This window comes from Megachile rotundata, chromosome 12 (genome assembly GCF_050947335.1).
Source record: "Megachile rotundata isolate GNS110a chromosome 12, iyMegRotu1, whole genome shotgun sequence".
NCBI lineage: Eukaryota > Metazoa > Arthropoda > Insecta > Hymenoptera > Megachilidae > Megachile > Megachile rotundata.
The window spans coordinates 2,202,626-2,220,368 of NC_134994.1; the positions used below are offsets into that span (position 1 = coordinate 2,202,626).

The 17,743-nt window shown below is 33.2% G+C and overlaps 1 protein-coding gene across 7 annotated transcripts in view; it reads right to left on the bottom strand.

Annotated features, from left to right (window-relative positions):
* Sk2 (Sphingosine kinase 2) overlaps positions 1-17,743 on the bottom strand; it is a 295,374-nt gene that overhangs the window by 3,610 nt on the left and 274,021 nt on the right. Inside the window, exon 5 of one of the 7 annotated variants that reach the window (XM_076538002.1) lies at positions 381-1,489. The exons of the other annotated variants lie outside the window; for them this stretch is intronic. Coding sequence (XP_076394117.1) covers positions 1,418-1,489 — 72 coding nt within the window. The 3' untranslated portion in view covers positions 381-1,417. Of the gene's footprint in view, positions 1-380; positions 1,490-17,743 lie in introns of those variants that run through there. 7 annotated transcript variants of the gene reach the window in all.

The window sequence follows — 17,743 nt, forward strand, 5'->3', positions numbered from 1 at the left end:
GTCAAGGATAAATAAACATAAAATAATGATTTTCTTTAATTGTTTTAATATTTTAGCAGCGAATAGTTAGTTCTGATTGATGCATCTGACAAATATATTATTACATAACGGATGTTGTAGCAAAGGGATTAAGGTTTTATTAAATGGCGATTTAATAACGAAATCACTTTTTCGCGTTATGAATACTTTTTTTTATGGTCCCTACCATACTAACTATTAATATTTTAAATAATGATAATTATGTATATGTCTCAAAAGCTCTGCATTTTAAAAAAATACTTACTGAATTTTACTTCTCTTTACTGGTATTATATTATATGATATTATATTACATATACGTATTATATGATACTATGTTAATTTCTCTGTGTTATGTAGAAAATAATATATTACTTAAGTTTGGTAAAAATTTGTTATAGATATTGCTAGTTGATAGATTTCATTATAAAACCATTGTCATATTCAGTATTTAACGCTATTATTAATTCATTGACAATTACTACTTTGTGGTGCTTTAGACAGGATCATTCTGGTTCTACAGCAGTCTACTAAAAAAATCCTCTATTTATACAAAATGCGTGGTTTCTTATTTTTGGAATATACACATGTCAGCAGAACATCTCAGATTGTGTACGTATGTACAGGTTTGCTGATCATATAATATTTTAGAAAACGTAGTAAAAGTTAATGCATATAAAATTATGAAAAAGAATACAATTAATCTTTCATGCGTTTTTACTGGCATTTTTTGCAGTGATTTGAAAACTAAAGGTTTCTTTACTGAAAAACATATTGTATTTACTGTAAATGCAACCAAAGAAAAAAAAACGAAAGATATTGTTCAATAAATATGAGATTTAGATCATTCTTTCTTGTAATTAATAAATCCTTGTTTATAGTAATTACAAAATTACAAATTTATATTAATATTAATATTATGTTTCAGAACAATTGAACGTATAACATACATTATAAATTAACCAATGATATTCTTAACAGACTGTTAGTAATATAAGCTCACAAGCAAGCATTTCCTTTGTCCAACTTTTCGAGCTTATTAGTCGACATTGATTGTATATCAATTCATAAGATTGCTTGTAATTCATAACAGAAGCTTTCAATGTAGATTAGTGTAATAATTTTATATATTGTGAAATAAATACGTACACTATGATTGCTTAGATTGTCAATACATCATGAGAAAAATACATTTAAAGTGACACGGAATGCATTAAGTATCTCATATCACGTATTGTGTACAGTCACTCATAGTTGAAACCGTACATCATTTAACAAACATCTATAAGGATTATTTAAGGTTATAAAATCGATTAACATTAATAATTTCTCGAATAGTAACATAAATGTAAAATTTTGAGCATGAAACACGTTTCTTACATATCATTACAATTAATTCTTACACATCATTCTGTATTTGACAAAATTTAACTTCCTTTTTATTAGGGATGGGTTTCTTGAAGCGTTGAAACTGCAAAATACAAGAAAGTTTCATGATTCAAAAATCTCGTAACCCAGATAAGGAAACGTATAAAATCGGTGAATAAAGAATCGTTTGTAGCGTACTTTGAGAATATTTGATTCATGTATTATATTATATGTATACCCCAAACGTATCGTGTGTGACGCTTTACAAATATTCAGCGATAACTTTGTTTTTGAGGATGTATGCAAATTGACCCTCAATCTCGATCATAGAATTGCATAATGAATTTTGAATTTTGAGAGTTTCCAAATTCCATAAAGCTTCGGATTCAAGTTTTGGAAATTTAAATACTCGATTCAGATACATCTCTGTTTTTTACAAAATAGGATATATGGACTCCTATAACATGTACAACAAAGCTGTCACATTCGTACAGTTAAATTGTTAGCAAAAATTAAGAAGCAAAATGCATTGTATGATTTTCATTGTCAGTAATTGTAAATATGAGAATTAATTATACTTTAACGACTGCGGTGTGGTTGCACACGTCTCGGACTTTAAATCTCTTGACCCAGGTTCACATCTATTTGTGTAACAAACTACGCATAAAATAACTCTAAGGTCCATAGTTGCAACATTTCATATTATTTGTTGTCAAAAAAAAGATGTCTCCTAACTGGAAGCGAATTTGTGTCAAAAGGTTTGTAGCCACGTTCGTGGCTAGTGGTTATTGATTAATTAACTTTAATACTTATATATTAGCGGCCCCGAAAATTTTAAATTTAAAATATTTGTTTATAGATAGTTGCTCACCTAATATTAAAATTACAGATATGTTTATTTCAGATGTAGGAATATCATTGCATCGAACATTAATATTTATGATGGCCCGATCGAAAGCTTTTCTTATCAGACAATAACTGATGTATGTAAACTAAACAATTAAGCCTTCTGAATGTTGTATGTCATATTCTGTGTCATATTTTCCCTCTAACTTACAAACTACATTTTTAGCTGCATTTGTTTTGCAAAGTTTTGGTTGGAAGAGTAGCTTTAGGTGGCTTAACCGACAGATGATCCTGAATAAGTTAATAATGTCATGCGGTACATTGTGACAACTTATAACAAGTGTTACGAATTAGTTATTATGATACAAAACGGAATGATTTAATTTTGTATATATGTTACAATCCAAATTAAATCGTGTTTGGTCTCATTTCAATAAGAAAAATGCCTAGAATCTCTTGATAAATGTTTCATAGCAAAAAATCATGAATACGAAAGTTCAAGTCAAAATGTTCACCTTTATCAGTCTTTTTTTTAACCGACTTCGAAAAAGGAGGAGGTTACTCAATTCGATCAGTATATTTTTTTTTTTTCCCTATGTATGTTCGCCGATTATGCCTAACTGGGTGGACCGATCGGAACGAAACCTTTTGCATCTGGTAGGTGCTGACTCCCCATTGGTACCATTATCAAAAAATGTTTCATTTTTTAATTGCAAAGTGTTGTTATTGCAAAAAAACCGGCAACTTTTGAAATAAACTTTTCTCGATTTTAGTGCGCTTTTAATATCTTATCACGGACATGATTCTGAACAATTTTGTTCATATACAAATTTCGCGGAAAGCTTTAGTTTTTGAGATATTAGCGAAAAATTGTTATTAACTTTTGAAATCAACTTCGAACGATTTTAATGTCCTTCTAATACGTTATTAGTGGCATGATTCTGAACGAGTTTTTCCTTATGCATAATTGACGGAAAGCTCTAGTTTTCGTGATATTAGCGAAAAACTATTGTTATTAATATTAGTGGAACGCCCCGTGCTATGCACGGGAAAGACAAGAAAGGGCAACTACAATGCACTGTACCAAAACACTAACTAAGCTTTACTGCTCTGACACGCGACTTATACAGCAAGATGAGTTCACGTTGACGTTGGTGTATTATTCCCATTGCTTGGTACAGTCTCCGTATCGTTCTAAAAATACATCAATTTGATTTGTTAGAAAATTTGTTGCGCAGGATCTGCTATTATTTTACGAATACTTTCACCCTTGCGCAGTCCTAAACCGTAAGAGATACACATGTGCAGTAAATTTTTGCAAAGAAAGTTAACAAAGAACAAATGGATGAAGCACCCTCAATCATGATGTAATTAGTTTGTACTTGTCCCTGAAAGAGTGTCCCTCATTTTTTTTTCTATGCATGTTCGCCGGTTTTTTCTTAAGTGGGTGGTCCGATTGGAACAAAGCCTTTCGCATCTTGTAGAGTCTGACTCCCCATTGGTACCATTACCAAAAAATTTTTCATTTTTTAGTTGCAAAGGATTATTGTTGCAAAAAAAATTGAAAAACGAATATCCATGTTGTCTTTTATTTAATTATGCTCATGGCATTTACGCAGACAAAAGAAAGCCCAGAAGAACTGTCTCACAGTATCCTATACAATTGTCCCCATTCCACTAAAAAGCGTGAAATAAAATAATTTTCAGAAAAAAAATACACCGACTTCGAAATGCACTAAAAAATATAAAATAATTTCTATTTCCTAATGAAGTAATTTCTATTTCATTCAATCATACAATTACGTAACAGATATAAATGAAACCTATTTACTCGTTAGGTAGTATATTAAATACATTTCAACCTTTTCGGAGGCGGCGCAAAATTAAAAATACCTCAGTAAACGTTGCTGCCAATAACCAGTTGATTGTGGTATGGCGTATTGGAAATTAATAAATCCTGAGAAAAAATACGTACCATTATAGATATATCTGGTAATATACGTAAATGTAACGACTGCATCTTCATTTCGCAACGTTTCTGATATAAATAAAATTGAATTGACTTCGTTAGCATGTGGAAGCCATGGATCTAAGAACCTATAAACGGAGCCCACGACGCGAGAATTACCAAATTTGCGGCAGATGGGCTCTATCTTTATAGTATGTATATGCGGCGATCGAGTCTTTCCGTAGCATACTCTATGAATCTAGCCCTTTGCGGACTACCGCCGCATATATGCGTTCTGCGTAAATCATCAAATTGGCCGATGAACTCATATATGCGTTTGGCGAAAACAGTTGATTGAGCCGAGAAACGCATATAGTATGTGTCTCACGTAAATGCGTGGCTATGGCCGAGAAACTTAACTATGCGTTCCGCGAAAACAACTGATAGAGCCGAGAAACGCGTACATGTGTGCATGCACGTAAATCTGTGCATGTACATATAATATGTCCAGAATTTGACTTGGAATGCTATGAACGAAAACCGCGTTTAAGCAGAAATATGCGCTGGCAATTTTTAATGACTATCGCGGCAGGAGCTCGGCCCCGCGGTACGGTTCACTTCGAACCGTCTCCTCCGCAAAGGGCTAGATAGACCATAGTTACATTCTATACGCACTAACACCTACTTCGCGGCGTGCTGTCGAGTTATATGTATAGAAAAAAAAATAGCTATACAAGCTTTGCCTATGTTTGGCTGTCCAAAGGTTGACATGTTCAAGAAAATCTTTTAATTTTGCGCCGCCTCCGAAAAGGTTGAAATGTATTTAATATACTACCTAACGAGTAAATAGGTTTCATTTATATCTGTTACGTAATTGTATGATTGAATGAAATAGAAATTACTTCATTAGGAAATAGAAATTATTTTATACTTTTTGGTGCATTTCGAAGTCGGTGTATTTTTTTTCTGAAAATTATTTTATTTTAAATCCATTTCTTTAAAAGACGCGTAAAAGCGTGTAAGTAACATATAGTGTAAATCGGGGAAGTGATGTAATTTATTTTACATTTTTCTGTTAGGTAGTGTAGATACAACTTAAGATGCGTTTTTCTGTTGTTAACATCATACATATTCTTCGAAGAAATAAAAGGTCCGTGTTAATTGATCTGACAGAAACATTTGATACTTTAGATGATTAAAGGAACAGTGGATTACGTGTCAACTGTAATCTGCACTGAACAAACGAGTACTTTCGACTTGATGTCACTCGGGGCGGCATAAGAACAATATCATTAATGTGATAATACTATGCTAATATGATTCGTGTACACAAGGTGAACTGTGGTTCTAATCTGTGACGACGACATATAAAATTAAATTATGATTTAGAGACGTGATGTCTTTAATCTTGTGGAATTTTTTCTGAAATATACTATGTTTGTCATTAAATGAATTATTTATTAAATGTATTAAATATGTATTTTTAAATCTCCATATTTTCAAACTTATATATTCAACAATTTCTATATTTTTAAATATCTACATATTGTAATCTACCAATTTTTGTATTCCCCTAAGATTAACAATAAATACAAAAATAAATAATGATAAAAAAATAATATTAAAAAAAGTATTGCTAGATAATGCAATAAAATAAACGAAGTAAACAGATAAACAATGAAAAAATAGAAAGTGCGAAAAAAAATTAGAAGGCAAAATATGTTGAACAAATTTGGCAATAAAAGAAAAGAATTGAAAAAGCAATGAACACTGTTCCGAGTTGCACCATTCTTGTAACTCGGAATAATATCAACTCATTGTCAGTACTTATGACCACTCAATTGGAACCCAAATCGTGTCCGCGCAAGTAGACCTTCGTTACGACGCCACCCTAAACCAAAAGATCTTTCTCAAGCTATTATATTATCCCAGCTGGCAGATGCACTCGTGCTCAACCATTCAGCAGCCTCGCAGTGAGCTCCAATGTCGAGACGTATACACAGAAAGGCCAAATCCCTTCAGTGCTTGGGTCACCCACATCCATCATCAACACTTATGGCCAGATAGAGTGAGGGTCCCGCGATCCTATTTGTTCAGTCGTGTCATCAATTGTTGTTTTTACCAAATTACTTACTGACCTTGATTGATTAGTCCTTTATGGTAGATACCTCCAAGACTTCCTTTTTGAGCAACTCGATCAGTCTTGATGCGGATCTCTCATAAATACCAATTCACTCGGTGAACCTTCGTTTGAAATATTCGCGTGGTAACCATTTATCACTTGGCGACTTTCGTCATCAAGACATGAGTATACACCTTGGATTTATGGGACGAAGTTTTACAATCTTCGTAGATCTGATCGGCTATCGTGAGGATCCCTCTATGATTTATTGCTCATAAACATTCACTTTATATTAACTTCATCTTTATTTCAACAATAACAGAAATATGTAGCTCTATTTTTGTGTAAGTGTAAATAATCTTTTTTTAACATTTTATTCCAATAATATCTAAGCGTGGTCGTTAATGAATAAAGCTTATTCATAATCAAGCTTTTTGTTCAAATTTTTTAGCAGAAACTGATCTATAAAAATAATTAGAATCACATAACACCAGTTAATGATAAGAAATCCACCTCTCCGAATATACATATACATACATGCACATTTGCGTAAAGTGGACACGTACATATGTATATATTACAGTAGCATTATAATACTAATGCTAAAAATGGTTAGTAAAAAGTTTCATGTGTCAAAAGTAATTCAGGGATGAAGCATGTTGCAATTTATCTATATTTTTCCATTTTATTAAATAATGAAAATAATATAATTAATGAACGTTAAATATTTTAGGCAGTAATAATTAATGATTAGAGTCTGCTAAGCATATTGTTTAATTACTATTAAACTCTTTTTTCACAAAAATTCTTATTATTTTTGCTAGAAACAGAAATTTTATTTTTTCTAATAAACATATTTGGTCATAATTTTACACTGACTGTATATAAAAAAATTGCAATTGTAAATATAAAAAGTGTTTATAAATATGTTGTATAAAGGTGTAAAAGAATTTAAAAAGTGTTTGAGCACTGGGACATATATCTTAATTGTATCAAACCACATTTATCATGAGACATCCTGTATTGCTCTATACGACGTCACCTTGTCTCTATGTCTGGCAATTCAGTTTGTACACTCCATTACTCGGCCTCTAACATTACACGTTTCATATTGGTAAAATTATGTGCCGTTCACTCTGAACAATCGCGTGCAAATTCCTTCCAAGTGATATTAAGTGCGAAAGTTGTAGTAGATACATGTAGGTACGTTTGTAGATACGAATGCACTCACATAGCAAACTCTATAGCAGGCCTAATCATGAATTGTCCTGCTGGTCTAGGGCGCTGCAGTTTGTTACAAGATAAAATTTAGAGCAGTGTTAATAAAATGCCAGCGATGGAAGGCTCTATTTAATTTCACATTTTTCTACCTCTTTTAATATTCTCTTGCATGTCACTGCCGCGAAAGTAGACAGTTGAATAACATTGTTCTAAATTATAATACTTATCATCCTTTAATAGCTAACTAACTACTACAATAATTAGTTTAGTAAAATAAATAATACAGTGAGCAAGGCTAATATTTAGGATCAACAAATCCATTATACTGAATACCACATTATTATATCAAATAAAACTTTTATTAAATCTTATCCATTTTAGAATCACATTTTGACTTAATTCCATGTAACGTTTTGCATAATATAACATTACTTTAATCAACTAACTATCTAGAAATCTCACTTAGGATGGGTAATTAGAATCAAGCAATGACAAGTATGCACGTCAAATACAGATCAAATAATTCTATTATCAATAACGAATTATTTTTTTAGGTTAATTTTGGTTAATTTTTGTTGAAAGTATTAAAGAAATGTGACAGTAAATTTTAACTGTGTGTATACGTTTCTAATACTGAATATGAATGTGTATCATTGAATATGAATATCACATTAAATCAAAACAAACGAGCCAATGAGTCTTCAAACTAAAATGGTGTTAGTTCATTTATAAATTTTTAAATCATACAAATGCAACAATTTTTCATTTTACACGACGAATGCATACATACAATATGTCAACTGCGCCGAAATAAAGTTTTGAATTTTACGTGTATACAAATGTAGTTAAGTGGTGAATAGGAAAATCCATTTATTATATTCATCTAAACAATAGAGCAAATGATTGGCAGAATAAAGGCGGATAATATTGTGATAGTATATGGCTCTGTCAACAATTTTTCTATTCCTATAGTTCTATTAAGATTCGTGTAGCGACAACAGTGCTGCACTGAACAAAATATTTGATGCAGAAAGAAGTGTGTAGTACTAACTGACGTAGTACCAATACCAGTTACATCTAGTCGCTATTTCTATTATTATTTCACTGTATTTTACATAAATAAATTATTTTAACAAATTAACGTAATATATTCCTCGATTATAGTTTCAATTTCCACGCTACTTACATGTATGTAACTGTTTAGTATGAAAAAATTTAAATTTTATATTTAACTTTTTATTTCTACAGTTTTCTATAGTTTGTAAGTGTAATAAATAGTACTAATATGGTAATCGTTTTGTACCTTACATATCAAACCCTAAACTTGTTTTATACGTTTATTATACCCTACTAATTCATTCAAATGATTAATACTAATTAATTATTTGTTTTTCGTTATAATTAAGGCAAATGAGAAATATAGCGGTAATCTATTAAAGAGAGAACTACATAGATTTTTATGAAGGTCATTAAATATATTATTTATAAAAAATTATTTAACTGGACACGTGTCAAAGAACAACAATTTTCAATGTTTTTATATAAAAACGTAAATACGTATCGCCAAAGTCAAAATTAACATCCAACATAGGCTTTCTTTGGATATGAACATGTATAAACTTAATTTTTTAATATGCAAATGTTGTTAAATTTATAAATCCTCAGATTCCTGAATTTTCAAATCACTCTATCAATTTTTTAATTTCGAAATTTCCTAAATTTTCCAGTTTCCAAGTTTCCAAACTTTTTACTTTCGCAAATTTTCCAATTTTAATATTTTCAACTTACAAAATCATTCGCTCTCGGGCAGTCAAACTGATCAGACGTGTTGACAATCGCTCGCGAGTGTCTGTGTGTATAATTCAGCTTACTGTGTCGTGTCGGTGTGCGGATTACCACACAACAACGTTAGTGTTATCGGTGAGTCTTCTAAATACAGAAGACCCATCATGGAAGTCATGGAATTTGACAATATATCGAACCACACCCAAACCAATACAACAGTTCAGCCTACAAAATCGTACGCATCAGCCACGGTAAGCAGTGTTTTTCCAACTAAGGAACAGGCAGTAATAATCAACGTCATAGACGGAGCTACTATCAAAGAATATGCACAAGCCGTAGCAAAAATCACTGGACCCAACGCTATACGATTTATCTCCCGCATATTTAACAACAGAATCTGTGTTTACCTCGATAATAAAACAACAACAAAAGCCCTCGTTACCAATTTCAAATTACTGCCCATCAACAATACATTCACACCAATCAGACCCTTAATAAATCCATCACAACGAATTGTTCTGTCCAACATTTTTCCTACCATACCACATGACTACATCGAAAAAGTACTAACAAATCATAACATCAAACTGACTTCGAAACTATCCTTCCTTAGAGCGGGTTTACAAGACCCCGGTCTCACCCACATAATGAGCTTCAGAAGACAAATTTATATAAACCCAGATGATATTCATAAACTCCCTGAATCGTTTTTAATCACGTACGACGACACACAGTACAGAACTTTTGTATCAACTGATAAAGTTACCTGTTTTTTGTGCAAACAAGAAGGTCACATCGTAAACCAATGCAATTCTTAAACCGTGAAACCAATATCAAACCCAACAGACAACAAGGAAACGAGAAACAACATAACACTAAACGAAACTGAACCAACGACAAGCATCAATAACTCACAGTATAACATAGACTTCACAAATGAAAACCCAACCACAACCGAAATCAGCGAGACAAGAAAAGTCCCCAATGTTAACATTCCAGATAACCCCTTTATGGCTAACTTCAGCGCAGACAATAATCCAATACTTGCCATTGCGAACCCTCAAACTCAATTAAAAAAGAGACCACTATCAGACACCTCAGAAGAAGACCAACAGCCAACAAAGAAGCCCATCTCAACACCCTTAAAACCATGTGCTAACGACACTAATCCTAACGATAAACCTGCACCCACCACTACGAAAAAGAAACCTAAACGCAGCCAATCACTGTCAAGAATCATCGAACAAATTGACGACATTCTGAAACCAACAAAAACAGCTCTGGATGACCCTTCAAACCATCTTATCCTTAACTATTCTCAACTGAAAAGTTTCCTGGAAAATGCTATCGGCACAGAAAACCCAAACATCATCGCAAACGACTACACTTCCGACACGAAAGCATTAATACATATGCTTCACCTAATCTACTCCCTAATGCAAGACCAAAGAATGAAAAACAGATTACACCAACTAATAAAAACACTAGAAACAATTCGCAACAACAATCTCACTACAAACCATCCTCTCGAAAGAGGGGAACTCATCCTCCTTAGATCCAAAACCCCTATAAACTCAAGATACCAATCAAACATCCATTATGTCACTAGAAATTATTCAATGGAACTTGAATGGTTTCTACAGCCGTCTCGAGCACCTCCAACTACTAGTCGAAGAATTTCAGCCACAAATAATCTGCCTACAAGAAACTAACTTCAAAAACCATAATTCAGGTAAAATCAAAAACTTCAAAACCTATTTCAAAAATCGCAACACTGCCCACGCAAGCGGAGGAGTCGCCACCTTTGTCAGTAATAACATCCACAGCCAAGAAATAACAGTCTCATCCAATCTAGAAGTTATCATCACTAAAGTAACATGCCCTAAAGATCTGCACATATGCAATATATACCTACCAAACAGCCAACACCTAGATGAATCCGAACTCACTCAACTAATAAACCAAATTCCAAAACCTTTCATTATACTTGGCGACTTTAATAGCCACAATATCCTCTGGGGATCACATAAGACCGATTTGCGAGGAAAATCCATGGAAAATATAATAAACTCAGCAAACCTCAGCTTACTAAACACTAACGAACCCACTCACTTCTGTTCAGCATCCGGTCGGTTCAGTGCAATTAACCTATCCCTATGCAGTCACTCAAGACATCACATGGAACACAGTACAAGACCTATACGACAGCGACCACTTCCCTATAAAGGTGACATGCAAACTAAACCGAATCACTGAAACTAATAAAGCCCCAAGATGGAAATTCCAAAAAGCTGACTGGGATATGTTTCGAAAAGTCATATTGGACTCATCCTCCCTGTTAATTGAAATAAACCCGACAAATTTAAACTTAGCACTCGAACACATCTCAGAAGTCATCATTGCAGCAGCCAGTGCAGCCATCCCGAAGACAAAAAACAATACCAACATCAACGCTAAATATAATCCATGGTGGAATGAAAAATGCGCACAAACAGTGAAAGACTGCAAACATGCTTTCAACCGGTTCAAAAAACATAAAATCGCAGAAAACCTTATCAACTTCAAAAAATATCGAGCCATATCCAGTAAGATCACAAAGGACAGTAAAAGACGATCATGGATAAACTATACCTCAACTCTCAATCCACATACCCCTCCCTCAGTAATTTGGAAAAAGATAAGAGCTATCAAAGGTTCAAATCAACATTCCTCAATACCAGCCTTAATTAAGGAAGACAATTCTATCTCCACCGATCCAAACGAAATATCCGAAATCCTGGTAACGACATTCCAGAAAAACTCCAGTGACTGCAACCATTCAAAACAGTTTCAGAACTACAAACAGGAAACTGATGCTAACGCGTCGAAGTCTCCAATCATAGTCCAAGAAACATCTTATTCCTCCAGCCTAAATTCACCTATCCAAATTGATGAACTGCTATACTTCCTAAACAAATGCTCGAATACTAGTCCCGGACCCGATGGAATACCCAACATCTTCCTTACCCATCTCCCATAAGAGGCGCTTAACTACATGCTAGTAATATTCAACTGCATTTGGTCCCACAACATCTTCCCAACCAAATGGAGAGAAGCTGTTGTCATCCTAGTCCTGAAACCAGGCAAAACTCCAACGGACCCCAACAGTTACCGACCGATCGCTCTAACAAACACAATGTGTAAATTAATGGAAAAAATTATAAACTATAGACTCCGATGGTACTTAGAATCAAGGCATCTTATCGCTAAACAACAAAGTGGCTTTCGACAATTTCATTCCACATATGACCACCTAATAAATCTGGAAGCGAATGTATGCGACGCCTTTGCTAATAACCAGTATGCAACAGCTGTTTGCTTAGATATAGAAAAAGCTTATGACATGGTCTGGAGGAACCGAATCCTAAGAATTCTCCAGAATTTTGGCCTTTGTGGAAACATCCTTAATTTTATCAGTAACTTCCTATCTGTAAGAACTATTCAAGTTAGAGCCAACAACGTCCTATCCACCGCAAAAATTCTACAAAATGGAGTTTTCTCAAGGCTCCGTCTTAAGTGTATCGCTATTCCTAATCGCTATAAATGATATACTAGACAACATACTAATCCCGGTCAAAGAACTTTTATTTGCCGACGACTTAACCCTATTATGCAAAGGAAGGAACCTCCATACCATCCAGATCCAACTACAAGAAGCACTAGATAAATTGCAGAAATGGTCACTTACATCAGGGTTCAAATTTTCTTTCACCAAGTCTAAAATAATTACCTTCAGCAGAAAGAAACAACATGCGAACATAAATCTAACTCTTGATAATCTGATAATCAAGGAAACATCTTCTATCAAACTATTAGGATTAACATTTGACTCTCAGCTAGCATGGACGCCTCATATTAATAAACTCAAAACTGATAGCTACCAACGACTTAACATACTTAGAACAATAGCTGCAAATGACTGGGGAGCCGACCTCAAAACCCTACTCCTTACGTATAAGGCAATAGTGAGATCAAAACTGGACTATGGATCAATCATATACAACTCAGCCAACACCAACATATTAAAGAAATTAGACCCTGTACACAACAATGCTCTCAGATTAACTGTGGGCGCCTTCCGCTCCAGCCCGATCAACGGCATCCTTAGCGAAGCTTCAGAACTTCCATTACGAATCAGAAGAAAATACCTAAGTATCCAATTCGCAATCAGAATCGCCTCCCACCCACAGAACCCAGTCTTCCACAATGTATTCAGAAATAACAACCTAAATCACTTGCAGCAAAGGAAAAGAACACCCCATCCACTCTGCTACAGAATCAACAATTATCCGAAGGAGCTTGGCATGGAAATCCAGCTCATATCGAGCAGATCTATCCCCAGCATCCCTCCGTGGACCTTTCCAAGAATTAGCACTAACACCTCTCTACTGAACTACAGCCAAAAGAAATCTGATCCAATCATGCTAAAGGCTATGTTTCAAGAATTAGAAGCGGGACTCGCAAATCACGTGCACATATACACAGACGGGTCCAAGACTCCAATCGGATCCGGATACGCAATTGTCAGGAACCAGTCAATCGAAAAAGTTAAACTTCGTCAGAAAACACCTATTTTTCTATGCGAACTTCAAGCAATTAAACACGCCGTCAAATCAACTTTAAACGACCAAAATACTAATTTTGCAATTTTCTGTGATTCCACAAGCGTCTTCTCAGCAATACAGAAACTATGGACAAGTGACCCTGTCATCCAAGAATGTCAAGAAGCCTATACCAGATCAAGCCAAAAGAACAATTCAATAACAATAATATGGATTCCTTCCCACATTGATATAACTGGCAATGAAAAAGCAGACCGCGCAGCTAAAGAAGCAGGCAACTCAACTACTCCCAACTACCTCGACAACAGCACACATCTGGAAACGTTACTCTCCACTCTTAAAGAAAAAATTAAAGATTTTTGGAACAAAGAGTGGACTGCATTAACAAAACCCCGTATAAAATTAATAAAAAACGACTTTTACGAAAAATCCATTACCTGGAAATTACCCAGACCAGACCAAGTGATAGTATCTTGAATTATTATAGGCCACACTAAACTAACCCATCAACATCTCCTCCACGAAGCAGACTCACCAATATGCGAAACGTGCAATGACCACCTCACAATTGAACATATCATCATCCACTGCAGAAAATATATTCCAATAAGACAACGGCATAACATAAAACCAACCCTAAAGAACAATCTGAAGGACAACACATCGATACAAAATCTACTATAGTACCTCAAAATGACTAAATTGTACAACAAGCTCTAATAATGTACTCTCTGAGTCGCTAATAACCCTTAGCGGTAGATGCGACTTTAAACAAATAAATGAAAAAAAAAAAAAAAAATTACAAAATATCCTAATATCTGTTACTAAATATTTGTATTTTTAAATAAGTTTCTCAATTTCTAAAGGGTATAGCCAGATAAGGTGGTCAAATGTGTCCTTGAGTCAAATAAGAAACTCAATTCGTCAGTCAGTAGCATATCCAAAAAAAAACATCTCACGCCAAGTTTCAACCCCCTATCTCATCCGTGGGGGTAGTAAAAGGGAAAAAACGAAATTCCGGTTTTTAGCCTATTTTGGCTAATTAATTTCGTATAAAAGTTCTGAAAAAATTCTGTAATATGCGCTACAAGCACCTCAATGTCTTAGAATGTTTTCGGAATTCTTGTACGAAATTAAATAGATAAATGGGCCAAAAACCGAAATTTGGTTTTTTCCCTTTTACTACCCCCATGGATGAGATACGGAGCTGAAACCTGGTGTGAGATGTTTTTTTTTTTTGGATATGTCACCGACTGACAAATTGAGTTTCTTATTTAACTCATGGGCACATATGACTACCTTATCCGGCTATACCCCTTCTAAATTTTTAAATCCACAAATTCATATATTTCTACATATCTAATTGTCCAAAATTTCACATCCCCAAAAAATTTCAAATTTCTGGGTTTCCAAATATCTAGATTCCTAAATGTAAGTTTTAAAAATCCTTGGTTTCCAAGGATTTGTAGTCTCACAAATTTCAACGTTCCGAAATGTCTAGACTCCCAAATTCGTAGATTATCAAATCCCCAGATTCCGTATCTGTAGCTCCCCAAATCCCATAATACCCAAACTCTAAATACAACTAAATTTTATATCTCTCAAAATTGTTAGTCTAGCTGCAAATTTCCAAATTTTAAAAAATCATTGAAAATCATCGAATGGGAATACTTTTTCTCTATGCCATATTTTCAGTACAGAGAAGCCATATTACTGTTAGATATTTTTGTTTCGTTTCTGATGGAATAATTGTATAGAAAGAAAAATAATAAAAATCACAAGCAACACATTTAAACTTGCTTAACAAAAAACCAATTTCTGTTTTATGTTTTATTTGACTTAATTTTTAATGTTGACACGATTTCGATTTAAGTTCTGAACTATACTTACATTTTAATGTTGAAACTAAAATTTTGCATGATAAAATTGTTATGCCGTGTATTACGTATATGTTATATATTTACTTAGCTGCAACTTGTTACTTGTGATTAAAAAAATGTCTAATTCATTGCCTGGGATGATATAAATATGTACTTGAAATTTAAGTCTATTATGAAATATAGGTCTACAATAAAAACGTTTTAATGTTTTTTAACATTATTGATCTCTTAAAAATTTATCAACCCCTTAACCTCCAATTTTCTAGACAGTTGCGTCATTCGGAGCCAGCTAACTATCCTCACAAAATGAAGACAACTGAAGAAAATTAAAATGTTACGTACCTTATGCATTCTTGATTACGCAAATTACAATCAGAATTGAATACAAAATTCAATTACAGTGAAAATATGAGGCTAGTTTATCACATTAAAACTATAGTGTGCGTCACGAATGTGACATGTCATTCTAGGACAAGGAATTAATCAAGTAGCTATAACATCGGAGAACTGAGATTATGTTGATCAATGTAAAGTTGATGTGTTTTATTTCTGCAAAAAGCTTTTTTATGGTTCTTGTTCTATGAACAGTTGAATTCTCATGGTATTATAAAGTTTTCTTCAAGTTATTCTTAAAGTTTTCTTTTTCCTTACTCCTCTAAAATCATTACATCGATTTATTAAATAATTTCAAGCAGCCTGTAAATATTTTTTATAGGACCACCGAAAAATTAAATTTCATTCTTCTCCTTGTTGTTAATTCTTGTTCGCATCATTACGGAACTTCCACCAGAAGTTTAGTCTTGCAAAAATTTTAAGATATTTTTTTTTATATTATCACCGCATCCTAAGAATAGTCTGCTTACGTTTCTTTATTCCTTTTTGAATGAAACTCATAGTGGCGTGTCATTTGATTCCCATTATGACAATGAAAGATTTTCTTAAATTAATCGAACACCAGTTTTGTTCATATGATTTATTAGTTCAGTTAGTGTGGTTTTACGAGTGGTTTTACGAGTACCTTCCATTCAAATGAATACTTATATACAAATTGTACTTATACGCGCAAGTCAATATTTTAAACAATTTGACTTACACCACTCTGGCTTTCACCTCTTCATATTAGTGTGTAAGCAGACTTACAGCTTGCTCCACTTTTTATCTTTGTAAACATGTATCCATAGATTGTACCTAAGCATGCAAGTCAATATTTCAAACAATCGGACTTAAATTATTACGACTTTCATGTTCTCGTATCTACGGGGTAGTTCAGTTAAATGGAATCATTTAAATATGAATATGTATATTCATTTGTTATTGCGTGAAAAGTTTTCCTAGCATAAAATCACACTTTCTCAAGAAACACATGTGATCTTGGAAATAGTCTATTTCCATTAATTTTTTTAATGCTTGATTCTTTAAAACGTTCTCTATAAAAAAGTATTAGGCTGCAAGATTAAAAAAATCAATTGTTGATATATAAAAGAATTTGAAATATTTTACGAATTGCTGATATATTTTTTATTGTACTTAAATTATTTATTATGAAAGACCCGATTTACGTAAAGCAGTATACAATTCCATTGAAAAGATATAGATGCACCATTTTCAAAAAATGGTAGGGTGTATTTTTTGGTTACACTAATTAACCTTTCGGAATATTTTGTGTGGAAAAATATTAAGGTATAATATTAAAATAATTAATAATTCATTTTTCAATTCAAAATACATACCTCGTGAATTAGTAAACTTTTTAATCGAATATTTCTTTATATTCTATTATAATATTCTATTATAATAATAGAGAATATTTTTTTGTATTCTAATAATTCTTTTATATTATATTTCTTTATGTATAATGTTCTATAAAATCTAACTACGAAGAAAATGTATACATTTGGTTAGATTCTCAATCACAGTTTATACACCAGTGATTAAACCTTAGGTTACTGAAAAT